The 11,997-nt window shown below is 58.3% G+C and overlaps 1 protein-coding gene across 2 annotated transcripts; it reads right to left on the bottom strand.

The window, feature by feature from the left end:
* Positions 1-5,487: 5,487 nt before the first annotated feature.
* On the bottom strand, positions 5,488-10,749 carry Ccdc124 (coiled-coil domain containing 124). Of its 2 annotated transcripts, none has more exons than XM_057752632.1 (5): positions 10,720-10,749; positions 7,182-7,351; positions 6,189-6,363; positions 5,985-6,099; positions 5,488-5,893 (listed from the first exon to the last, which is right to left on the bottom strand). In XM_057752632.1, exons 2-5 carry the CDS (start codon positions 7,338-7,340, stop codon positions 5,689-5,691), a joined length of 654 nt encoding a protein of 217 aa, XP_057608615.1. In that variant the 5' UTR covers positions 7,341-7,351; positions 10,720-10,749; the 3' UTR covers positions 5,488-5,688. The 2 variants fall into 2 exon arrangements, with proteins under 2 accessions (XP_057608615.1, XP_057608616.1); XM_057752633.1 differs by lacking the exon at positions 10,720-10,749 and adding an exon at positions 10,461-10,597.
* Between the last annotated feature and the right edge of the window lie 1,248 nt (positions 10,750-11,997).

Below are 11,997 nucleotides of genomic sequence, written 5' to 3'. Positions count from 1 at the left end.
CACCCGAAGGAGGGTAGACTTATGACTGCCCTGCCCGCTGCCTTGCTGGGTGACCTTGGGTGAGTACTAGCCCTCTCTGGACCTACCCACCGCAGGGGGCTGACACAAAGAAATCAAGAGCTAAATTCTGTGAGTCTGTCAGGTCATCTCCGACGCTTCCATCCTCCACAGCTGGGGGAATCCCCGCCAAACATAGGCACCAATGCCCCAGGAAGGTACCATAGGAAGTCTCGAGGACTGCCACCACGCTGTGTGACTAGCAGACCCCAGCCTCACCCTGGAGCTCAACCCCTTCCCTCAGGGACTCAGGGCTTGTTCTGGGGCAGTCTCAGCTTCCCGTGGTCTGGGGAAAACGAAGGGGCACCCCGCGGCTCCTGCAGGTACCCGGACTTGGGGAGTCGCTTAAAGAGACACCCCCACCTCATCGCCCTGTCATTCTGCCACCCCCCCCCGTTTCCGTCTGTAACTCACCAGCAGTCTCCGGCCTCAGCTACTGGAGCCCCTGCGTCCCGGCCCGAGAGCAAAACCAAGTGAACAGGCGACCAAGCAAGGGCGTGAGAACAGAAGAGCGCGCGCCGCCGCAGCGCGGACCCCAGCCCCCGGCCCGCTGGGGACGGTCAGGTGTCCCCTCCGCGGCTCCCAGTGCTCTCCAAGGGCTGGGGCGACCCTGGGTGGCCGCTGGTTTAAAGCGCGCAGTTTGCAGACAGGGGATACTGAGATTACAACAGGGACAGGGAATTCCTGCGCCTCACCCCAGTCCGGGGAAGCAGCCTTTGCCTCCCCCAGGGCAGTGCGGTTTAGCAAGAAGCTGAGCCCGAGAGGCCGCCGGGGACGGAGTCCAGGGGCAAGGGGATGGTCAACGGGAGGGACGCCTGGACACTCCCGCAGCTAATGACGCGGCCCAGGCTGGAAGGTCCCAGATTGGGGGGGGGGGGTCTAAGTGACCAGAGAGGCAGGCGGAGAAAACTTATCCATCCCCGTGCCTGACTGGGAGGCGCCGCCCACGCAGCCGAGGTCCCCCCTTCGCCGCTAACGGCGGAGGCCGGTGTGGCGGGACCGTGAAGGTCAAATCACCCAGACAGAACAATGAGCCTCCTGGGGTCTGGAGTGTTTAAGGAGAGGGCGAGCAGAGCCTGGTCTGGGGAGAGGCCAGAGACCTTTTGATGATCTTGACCAAATCCAAGCCTTAGTTTCCCCAGCTCACCTCTGAGGTGGCTCTCAAGATTGAGATTTGGGCCGCTAGCTACGTCTTGCTTTGTCCTCTCAATGTGGTCCCCCACCAGCCACCCTCGTAGCCCCTCCCACCAGGCCCCACCCCTGAGCACCCACCCACCTTCTGCCACTATCTGAGGCAGGGGGATTTCCTCCTGGGAGCCTGGAGGTCTCTAAGAGCCTCCATCATTTTTCGTTGCTGTTGTTATTTTGGTTTTTGTATTTTTTCCCTCCCCTTTTCTTCCATATGTTCTAAAAATAGCCGTCCCCCTCTCTCTGGTCCCCCAGCCCCGCAGCACATCGTGAGCTGCGCCGCGCTCCCGCGGTGGCCGGGGATTCCTCAGATGGGCGGGGCTGGGATGCGCCGGCGACACGCGGACTGTGAGCAACCCTCCCACCGCGGAGCCGCGGGGAAGACCCGGAGAGGGAAGACAGAGAGCGGGACCTCGGGGTGTGCTGGACAGAGCTCGCGGGAGGGCGGCAGATACGTGGCGCCACAGGACAGCTCCCCACGCGCTGTGTCCCGATGCAGAAAGTCGGGAAGCGGTGGGGACAAAGGATCCCATCGTTGTGGGGACCCTGAACCTGAGTGGAGTCCCCGAGTCACGGTTTGCCTACAATCCCTGCCTCATGACACACCTTGATGGCCCGGTGACAGGTCACAGTCTCATCCCGCACACCTCCCTCTCTCTTCCGGCTAGCGAGAAGACCAACCTGAGTTCTCCCGAGCCCCACCCCGGCCAACCCCAGCGCCCCTCGGGACCGGTCCAGCCTCCGACCCTTTCGCCAGCCCCGCCCTGTGACAACAGCTCGCACTCCTCTCCCACAGTCTCAAGGTGACCGTCCCTGCCGGCGTCCGCACTGGCCACCTCGCCAGGGTTTTACGTCCCTCCGGTTCTCCGTTCCCAGGAGAAAGAGGAGCCAAAGGCCACTTGGCGAGCAGGAGCTGCATCTGGGGCGACCCACCCTCAAGGAATGAGGGGCTGTGCAGAGAGACCCAGCCCAGAAAGTCCTTCGTGCCTTCTCAGGGCGTCCCCGAAACTTTAGGAACACAGTGGGGCTGCCCCGTCGCTGGGGATCTCGGTCCCAGGGACCGAGGACAAGGAGTGTTCAGGGTGTCGCTGGGTCACTTTCCCCACAAAGGAAGCATGAAAGGAAGCAAGCTTTGTGCTGAGGACAAAGGCAGCCGCGCGGCGGCCCACGACAGGAGACTGAGCCTCGCGCAGATGCGTCCGCGTGATGCCTTGGGAAGCGCGCAGCCAGGGTCCTGGTCCTGGAGGACACCAAAGGCGCTCGCGTTGAGGGCGCCACGCCTTTGCACGTTCTTGTACTCTGGGCTGGAGTTCAAGGCCCGGGATGCGGACGTGGAGGCGTGGAGGGGGTTATGGGAAGGGGTTGGCGGGTTTGCGGGAACTGGTAGGCACAAGGGGAAGGGGAGAAGATGAGGGTGGGGAGACTCTGGGAAGAAGACGCTGGGGAAGAGGTTGGGGGTGGGGAGCTGAGGAGCCAAATTATGGCTGCAGTTTCTGTGCCTGTGATCTATTTTTAATTTTTAGACAAGGCCTCTTGGAGCCCACGTTGGCCTCGAACTCCTAATTCTCCTGCCTCCAAGAAGTTCTGGGCTCACAGGTGTGCAGGGCCGCGGGTTTGGTAATTCCTGGGTCGGGCGGGGCGACAGGACTAGGACGCCCGGCTCCGCTGACGCACCTCGCGGGTCCCTTTGTCCCTGCCGCCTCGACCACGTCCTCACACTGAGGGAAACCCCTGCTCCAGCGGCGCATGCGCAATCCGCCCGACGTCCCCGTTCCTCTTACTCTGCAGCCTCCGCGTGGTTGCCATGGCGACCGCGAGGGCGGGAATGTGGGGAAGACCCCGCTGGCAACCCGCCCCCGCCGCCCTCGCGGGGAGCTCCACTCTGGTTCGAGCCGGTTTCCCTGGACCGCGTGGGCGTTGGGGCGGTGGAGGATTCCCCTAGTCCCCAGGGACTTGCAGTGACTGGCGCATGCGCGCGGGAAATGCAACACCCTCCTCGCACAGGGAAAGCCCAGGTGAAGAACAAACTACTCTGCGCATGCGCAGCGTGGAACGCCCCTCTCTCACCCCCTCCCGGAGCTGGGGATTTCCCTCTCCTAGTGCGCAGGCGCGGGCCGGGATTCCAAGCGATGCGACTTTGCTACAGAACAAAGGCTGTAGCCTGGTCTTTCCGCACCTGTCTGCGTAATATTTATTTTGACACTGTGTCCCTGTATATGGCTCAACCTCTCTTTGGACTCACAGCAATTCTCCTGCCTCAGACTGGCGAGAGCCACCACACATGGCTCTGGTCCTTCGTATTCTCTCTGCAGGAACTCGCCTGCGTGGCTCTCCGATGCTCTGCAGTGGGCCCCACGCCCCTACCCCCTCTGCTGGCTTCTTCCTGTCATCAGGAGACCTAACTGGCCAGTGGGCGGTCCGTGGGGTCCATGAAAGCACGGGGCCCCAGCAGGAGAAAGGTTACCTTGGCTAATCAGACCTTGTCAACGATTATGTGCATAGTGTCTCGTCTGGACACGTGTCTGTACGTACATGTGTGTGCACACCACACTTGTATCTGGTGCTCTTGGAGACCTCAGGTCACAGGAGCCCCTGGCACTCCAGTTGTGAGGCACCATGTGGTGCTGGGATCGAACCTGGGTCCTCTGCAAGAGCAATGAGTGCTCTTACCCACTAAGCCATCTTTCCAGCTCTCTGAATAATTTTTTCTTTTCTTTTTTGGAGAGGTGTCTGTAGTCCAGGTTGGCTTTGAACTCTGGAAATTCTCCTGCTCCAGTCTCCCAAGAGCAGGAGCCTAAGATCTTGGACGCAGCCAAGGGGGATGCGAACACCATTTCATGAGCTACCGAGGCCCATTTTGTAGCTGAAGCACCGGGAGCCAAAAGCATGGTGGGTTCCTTCACCTACCCAGCAGCACTGGGGTAGGGGTGGGTAGCAAGGGAGTGCACTAGACACAGCTCAGGGGCAGTGAACGCCCAGCTGCTGAGTCGCTGCCACACCCCTTGCAAGGGGCCTTCCTATTCCTTCCCTTAACCCTCACCAGGCCTTTTCCAGAGATGCCAAGCACCCTCTAGTCTTCTCGGGGTTCCAGAGCCATGTCCAGTCATTGTTGGGTACCCACCCTCTCTCCCCACGACCCCTGTAGAACCGTGGAGCCCAAACTGGCCTTGGCATCACCCCAGAGCAAGGATGGCCGTGAACTGCTGACTGTGTGCCGAGATAGCAGGCAGGCACTCCGAGTGAGTACTGGGATGGCAAGCATGCACCCCCATATCTAGTTTAGGAATTTTTTCACTTCCCAGTTCTGAGGCCGGAGCCAAGTGCTGTCGGTCAGTCACATTCCTGACGCCTCTGGCCGCACTGATTTTACAGGGCTTACTGCCCCAGACTCCTCCAGGCACGACCCCTGTAGCGGCAGCTAAGCCTGTGCACCGGTGGGGCCTTCTCTCCCACTCTTCAAGGCCTAGTTCATGAGACTTACGCTGGATCAAAACCACCCCCTTCGGGGCAGCCCTGGCCCTTTGGAACCTGGGAACACCTGCAGGGAGACCTGTTTTCCTCTTGGTACAAGAAGCAGAGAAATCACAGGTCTTAAGGGGGACAGTTGCTATGTAGAGAGAATCCAAGAAAAAAACGGACTGAGGAGACAGGCGGCAGATGATGACCTTGTGTGTGGTTGTCACCACTGTGGGACCTGGTATCTGCCCTTGTGCCTTTGTTTCACCACGATGGCCATTTTAATGTTCTGGGGCCAGGAGTCCAGCAGCTCAGCGCCACTTCCTAGGCAGGCCGGAAGTTCTCTGCTCTCCAGTGAGTGCTCCTCACCGACCACCCCTCCAGCGCACTTCCTGTCCAGCCTCTCTGCAGTAGGGACACAGCCAGGGTCTAAGAGCCCTCAGCACACTGGCAGGCAGTTTGCACTGCCTACACAGGTATGTGGGTCTCTCCGGCACCCTCTCTGATCCTCAGGGTTAATGCTAGAGCAGAGAAAGCAGTTCTGGGTTCACACCGCACGGTCAATGGTCCACCTGCCGTCTTCAGCCGGGCCAGCACCCTCATGTTCCCTGCCTCATACCTCAGCTCGGGGTGAGTACAGCCCGAGGCTGCCCCTGCTGCTGTGTGGCCTCAGCCATCTCTGCAAACCCTGCCCCGTTGTGCGGGGGCCGGCATGTTTGGACATGGCCATCACACCATGCCTCCCTCCAACAGTCCCCACCACACATGACATGGGCCTCAGGCAGCCTCGCCACAGCCTTTATTGGGCAGGTGCTCAGCCAGGCTCCATAGGGCGCACAGGGGCTGGGTGTTGCTCAGAGCGGGGACCCTCTGGATTGCTGAGGGCAACTCACTGGCTCGGAACTCTCTGAATCCCCAGGCCTGGCTGGGGGACGCCTGGACTTGGATGAGCTGGACCTGGACAAGCTGGACTCAGGTCTGGTTCTGTCACTTGGGTGCATTGAAAGGCAGCGCACGCTGGTTCATAGGGTTGTCTGGTGAGCGCAACCACTCCTTCTTCAGCAGCTGCTTCAGCTGCGACAGCCGCATGTTAGGGTTCTCCTGCTTCAGTCTCGGCAGCTGTACCTCCTCGAACGCGGTGAAGGCCGCACGCATACGGCGCTCGGGGTGCCGGTCTGCATCCTCTGCCACACTGTGAGGCCTAGAGTCAGCTCCCAAAGTCCATGCCTAGGCCCCGCCCATGCCTGCAAGGCCCCGCCCCATCACCCACAGGCCCCGCCCACCTGAGCACTGCTATGGCGTCCTCTACAGTGCGCGCCTCCAAGCTGCCCTCCTCCTGCGCCCGCCTGTTCAAATTCTCCTCCAGAGGCAGCTCCAGGTGGCTCTTGACTTTCTCCACTGGAATGGGGGGGGACAATACGACAGGGACAGGATGTCAGCAGCTGCAGTTGGGGGTGCACCGCCCCGGCCCCCCTCTCCCCCCCCACCTGGCTCAGCACGCTGCTCTCGGCGCAGGGAGTCCTCAATCTGAGCGCGGGTGACCTTTGTGGATGCCACGCGAGGGGCCTTGCCGCCCTTGAGCCGGGAGTCCTCTTCCTCCAGCAGGCGCTGTGTCTCCTTCTTGCGTTCCAGCTGCTCCAGACGGCGCTTCTCTTTCTCTTCCTACGACAGTAACGGGGTCACCACGGGGGGCTGTATCTATCTAGATGCCGCCTGAGGCACCCCGGGTGGGACCCAAGTGGGTGCTGTCCCTTCCTTTCGATCCCCCAGGGCGCTCTTGCAACTAAAGTGTTTCACAAGGGTGCTCATTCCCTGAGCCTCTGCCCCACCGCAGGCAGGAAAGGCTACCTGAGTACACAAAGGTATTTGAGGGAGCTACTGGAGTCTGCCTCAGTTTCTCCCTAAGTCAAAGGCAGCAGCACCCTGCTCTCAGCCAGGCCCTGCCACAGTGCCTCTGGACAGCAGCTGCCCACTGGGACTCCTCCACAAGTCCTGGTCTTGGGACCTCTTCTGTCCCGAGGGCAGAGAGCCTGGGCAGGGTTGTGTGCTGGTAGATCCTGCGCCCAAAGAAGGGACAGTTTGCAGAAAGTTCCAAGAGCCCAGGACCAAGGGGTCATCAGTACTGAGTGAGACACACAAAAAACTTCTGATCATGGTTTGATCCTGTAGAATCCCGAGCTGTGGGGGAAGCTGAGGTAGGAAGAATGGCTGGGGGCAAAGGGAGCTGGTACTGGACATCTCAGGGGCTCAGCAGGGTGAGGCCTGTGGAGGGGACTATGGGTCTCTGTTGCCCCCTAGTGGGCTGACCTGTCAGCATGCCAGAAACTGCTCCTCAAGCACCAAGTTGGCACCTGGGGCTCAAAGGTCAATAGTGGGACACAATTAAGGCTGGGGATAAGGCAGGACCACTTCGTCTAGCGGCTGCGTCCACATCCCTCCTTGTTTACCTAGGGCTGACCCCAGGCCGCAGCGCCACCCACCTTACGCTGCTCCTTCCGCATCACGTGTTTGTCCTCATCCTTCCAGTAAGCATCTTCCAGCTCCTTCTGTTTCTTGGCATCAGCTGCCGCCTTGGCTTCAGCCCTCCGTGCTCGGGCAGCTGCCGACTTGCTGTTCTCGCCCTGAAACTTCTTGGGCATCCCTCGGCAGGCTGCAGGGAGGACACTGTTGAGAGGGTTGGACAGTGGCCAGTGCCCACCCATGGCTTACAGACTACATGCAAAAACAATTTTAAAAATAGGGTCTCTGGCCGGGCGGTGGTGGCACACGCCTTTAATCCCAGCACTCGGGAGGCAGAGGCAGGCGGATCTCTGTGAGTTCGAGACCAGCCTGGTCTACAAGAGCTAGTTCCAGGACAGGCTCCAAAACCACAGAGAAACCCTGTCTCGAAAAAGCGAAAAGAAAAAAAAAAAAAAAAGGTGCTCAGAGGTTAAGAGCACTGGTTGCTGTTCCAGAGTCCTGAGTTCAATCCCAGCAACCACATGGTGGCTGACAACCATCTATAATGAGATCTGGTGCCCTCTTTCTGGTCTGCAGGCAGAACACTGTATACATAATAAATATATATTTTTTTAAAAAGCCAGGGTCTCTCACTATGTAGCCCAGATTGGCCAGAAAACGTGATTCTCTCTAACCCTTGTCAGTTGCTGGGATGGCAACGGGGCATACATACCCCTCAAGCAGGCTTTCCTCTTACATTAGGATAGGTAACCCTCTGCCTACACAACCTAGAAGGGGCTCCACCCTGAGCCACGCCCCCAGCCCCTCACTGGGGATCCTAGGGAGGAGCACTATGGCCGGGTCTCTTCTGGGCCTTTTGATTTTTTGTTTTGTTTTTTTGTTTTGCTTTTTCGAGACAGGGTTTCTCTGTGGCTTTGGAGCCTGTCCTGGAACTAGCTCTGTAGACCAGGCTGGTCTCGAACTCACAGAGATCCGCCTGCCTCTGCCTCCCGAGTGCTGGGATTAAAGGCGTGCGCCACCATCGCCCGGCTTCTGGGCCTTTTGAAATAACTTTTTTTTTAAAATTTTTTTTTTATTTTTCGAGACAGGGTTTCTCCGTAGCTTTTGGTTCCTGTCCTGGAACTAGCTCTTGTAGACCAGGCTGACCTTGAACTCACAGAGATCCGCCTGCCTCTGCCTCCCGAGTGCTGGGATTGAAGGCGTGCGCCACCACCACCTGGCTCTGAAATAACTTTTAAACTACAATTACAATGTTGTACAAAAACTACCATTGCCTCATCCAAAAGACCCCATTTCTATCAACAGTCACTTCTGTTCCCTGTCCCAGCCCCTGATCTACTTCATTTCCTGTCAATAGATTCTACACCACATGGCCTCTGTCAGGCTGCATCACGCAGCATGGCCATCGCTGTGTCTCGGAGGGTACTCTATGGCAGCACACGCTGCACCCAGTGCGTCATCCCTGTAGTGGAGCCCTGCACCCTGCAGAACCTCACACTGGACTCTACAGATGAAAGGACACACACACACACACACACACACACTCACGCACACGCCTCGGTGAGGCACTGTACAGCAACCAGAACCTTAACTGCGGGGCTGGTCAGTCACCCCGGGGTAGGTAGACAAGCTGAGGAGTCTGGCCTCTGGCCTCAAGTGAGGGAGGCTACGCTGCTGGGGCTATTGGAAGCACATCTCTTCTGGTCAGGAGGGATAGATCTGTGATCCAAACACTTGGGAGCTTGAGGCATGAGGATCACCCATTTCAGGCCATCTTCGCTACACAATGAGTCCATACCAAAAAGCAATCGGGCCAAAATACCCCCACCCCAAAACCCACCTGCCCAAGGCTTGCAACATACAGGGAGGGCCTCAGATTTCCAGACTGCCTAGTGCCCTCATCTGGAACATTCTCTACCTCCTCCACATCCCCAACTCGGTGCCACAAAATGAGTGACAGTACTGTGTGGTCCAGGACACCCGGACATCAGCACCTTTCAGCCTCTCTGTGTGAAGTTCCCCTTTCTGGCCCTACTGGAACCCTATACCTCCACAGCCATCCTATCATGAGAGGAGCATTCCCTGGGGCAGGAATGAGCGGTGGGAAAGAGAAGGCAGCAGGACTCGGGACTCACTCCTATCTGGCTCACAAAGCCCCATCCAGCTGTTGTGTCCTGAGAGCTGGCCAGAGGTGGCCCAGGAGGACCAGTTCATGCAGGAGTGGAGGCTGTGACCTAGCTCCTAAGCACGGCCCTGCTTCAGACAGTCAGGATGTCAGTGATACAGGAACACAGTGCAATGTGTGCCTCAGTTTCTGCACACTGATGGAGCAGGCATCAGAGCCCCTGCCTGCACAAGACACCCCAGCTGGACCCCACCCAGCCGGCAGAAAATGGTCAGCATGGGCTGGAGAGATAGCTCAGCGGTTAAGAGCATTGCCTGCTCTTCCAAAGGTCCTGAGTTCAATTCCCGGCAACCACATGGTGGCTCACAACCATCTGTAATGAGATCTGGTGCCCTCTTCTGGCCTGCAGACATACACACAGACAGAACACTGTATACATAATATTAATATATATATATATTTGGTTTTTCGAGACAGGGTTTCTCTGTAGTTTTGGAGCCTATCCTGGAACTAGCTCTTGTAGACCAGGCTGGTCTCGAACTCACAGAGATCCGCCTGCCTCTGCCTCCCGAGTGCTGGGATTAAAGGCGTGCGCCACCACCGCCCGGCTAAATAAATAAATATTAAAAAAGAGAGAGAGAGAGAACGATCAGCAGCAAAGCTCTGGGGCTCCCAGGAATCTCCTGGACACCGCGGAAACTGAGGCACCCAGCTTCACTCCATGGAGTCTCTGAATCCTTTCCCAGTGGCAGCCACACCTGCCTGCGTTTGAGTCTTCAGTCAGCAATCAGCCCTGTGCCGTATGCCCTTCTGACACCTGGCCTGGAACTTTCCATCCTCTCTCCCCTCCTCTCCCCTCCCCCCCTCCCTCCCTCTCTCGATTGCTGTATATTTATCATTTAACAAATCATCGTCCCAACACGCTGGGCTCACAAAGGAGGCCATGTGCAAAGGGCCATCACCAGGAACAAGATCAAGTCGGCACCACCACCTCGGTTTTCCCGACCTAAACGAAAACCACCAGGAAAAATGTTCCCAGGCCGGGCATCACTGGCGCACGCATGTGACCACGCCACTTGGCAAAGCTGAGGCAGGAGGACTACACCGAGTTCGAGGCAGCCTAGGCTACAAAATGAGCCCGGGGTCCAAATAACCCTTCTCAAAAAGTGCTCACGTAATTCGCCGTGAGTGCCGGCCGAGCGGCAGGAAAGAAGTCAGGGGAAACGCCTCCTTCTCCAGGAAGCCCTCCAGGCTCGGGCTGGGCCCGGGAACGGGCTCCGCTCCCCGCCACCTGCCGCGCCTGCGCGCGCGAGCGCCCACCCCCGGGCACCCCATCTCCGGTTCCGTCTTCCCGGCGGAAGGACCCTAGGCCGTGCCGCGCCTGCCCAGCGAGCCCGGCAGCCCGGCTCCGCCCGCGCCGCAGCCGCTCCTACCTCTTCCTCCGGCACCGGCCCGGTCGCGTGTCCGTGACGTCACCGCGCCTGCGCACTCACCTATCGGTGGCGCGCCGCTCATGACGCTAGCGGATGCCGCCATCTTGGTAGAGGCTATACCAACAAGTTTTCCTCTAAACCAAAGTTCTTAACCAATGTTGCCAGCTTTTCTTCTTTTTTTCCGAGAAAATTATGTTTCGAAATATGATTCCATAGTCTCGTTTCAGATATTGATGAACAAAGACAGAAGATAAAGCTACAGTCTACGACAATGACCTTATCAAGCTGGCCGCTGCCCGGAGAAAAGATGGCGGCGCCAGCGTCACTTGGGCTATATGAACGACATTCGTTGCTGGGCCGCCAGGGGGCGGCCGTGCCCATATGGGGCCGCGGCCTGGCCTTTCCCGGGCACTTTGCCAGGTCAGTGGCCACCCTGACTCGGGACAAAAGAGAGAACAGCATTCTTTGTCACGCCCTGGTGGGAAAACTGAAGATCAGAGCGAGTAGAAATTTAATTAGACTAAAATGCAACCGATAAAAACAAACAAACAAAAAACCCACCAAGGGTAGCGCTTGCACGCCTTTAATCCCAGCACTCGGGAGGCAGAGGCAGGCGAATCTCTGTGAGTTCGAGGTCAGCCTGGTCTGCAGAGCTAGTTCCAGGACAGGCTCCAAAGCTACAGAGAAACCCTGTCCCAAAAATCCAAAATAAATAAATAAAATGAAATGAAATGCAACCGACATAGCCAGGCGTGGTTTCCCAGCACAGCGGGGCCTGAAGCAGCCTGCGGGGACTCTGAGATAAATGCAGACACCCGGATAATAGACAAACCGCCGCGGCTCGGCTTCCTCCGTTGTCACTGTTTATTCTTCAGCTTCGCTCCCCGACCCCGCCGAGCTGTTCTTCTCTGACACCTGTAACTTCATCCGTAACTAAGCTTACTTCACATGTGCATCTGTCAGATTTACTGCCGCGTCGGGTCACCCCTGGGTCCCTGTGTGTCCAGATGGTGCCCCCCACGGAGGGTTTCAGTGAGTCATTCCCCATTCCCCGACGGCATCCTCAGCCCCGCTGCTGGCACCTGAGTCACTGCGGACCTGCCCTGGCTCCCCGCGGCTTCCTCCACCGCCTCCTTTCCCTAAACACCAGGCCTGGTCCTGCCTGATTCCGCTTCCCCTGTGACTGTGATAGCGGTAACCGGGGACCTGAGGCATTGGGGTGTTGTTTGGCATCCGGAAAGCGGGGAAGAGCAGGACCCTCCACACCCACTGTGGGGC

This window comes from Chionomys nivalis, chromosome 20, assembly GCF_950005125.1.
Source record: "Chionomys nivalis chromosome 20, mChiNiv1.1, whole genome shotgun sequence".
NCBI classification, from domain to species: Eukaryota; Metazoa; Chordata; class Mammalia; order Rodentia; family Cricetidae; genus Chionomys; species Chionomys nivalis.
Note: the sequence above shows the minus strand (reverse complement) of the source record. Positions and strands in the feature narration are given on the sequence as shown.

Coding starts and splice junctions, on each gene's coding strand:
- Ccdc124 (XM_057752632.1), bottom strand. CDS start 7,340: ATGCCCAAGAAGTTTCAGGGCGAGAACAGCAAGTCGGCAGCTGCCCGA. Junction 6,100..6,188: donor AGAGCAGCGTGCTGAGCCAG/GTGGGGGGGGAG, acceptor CCCCCATTCCAG/TGGAGAAAGTCAAGAGCCAC. Junction 5,894..5,984: donor GACGCCATAGCAGTGCTCAG/GTGGGCGGGGCC, acceptor TAGGCCTCACAG/TGTGGCAGAGGATGCAGACC.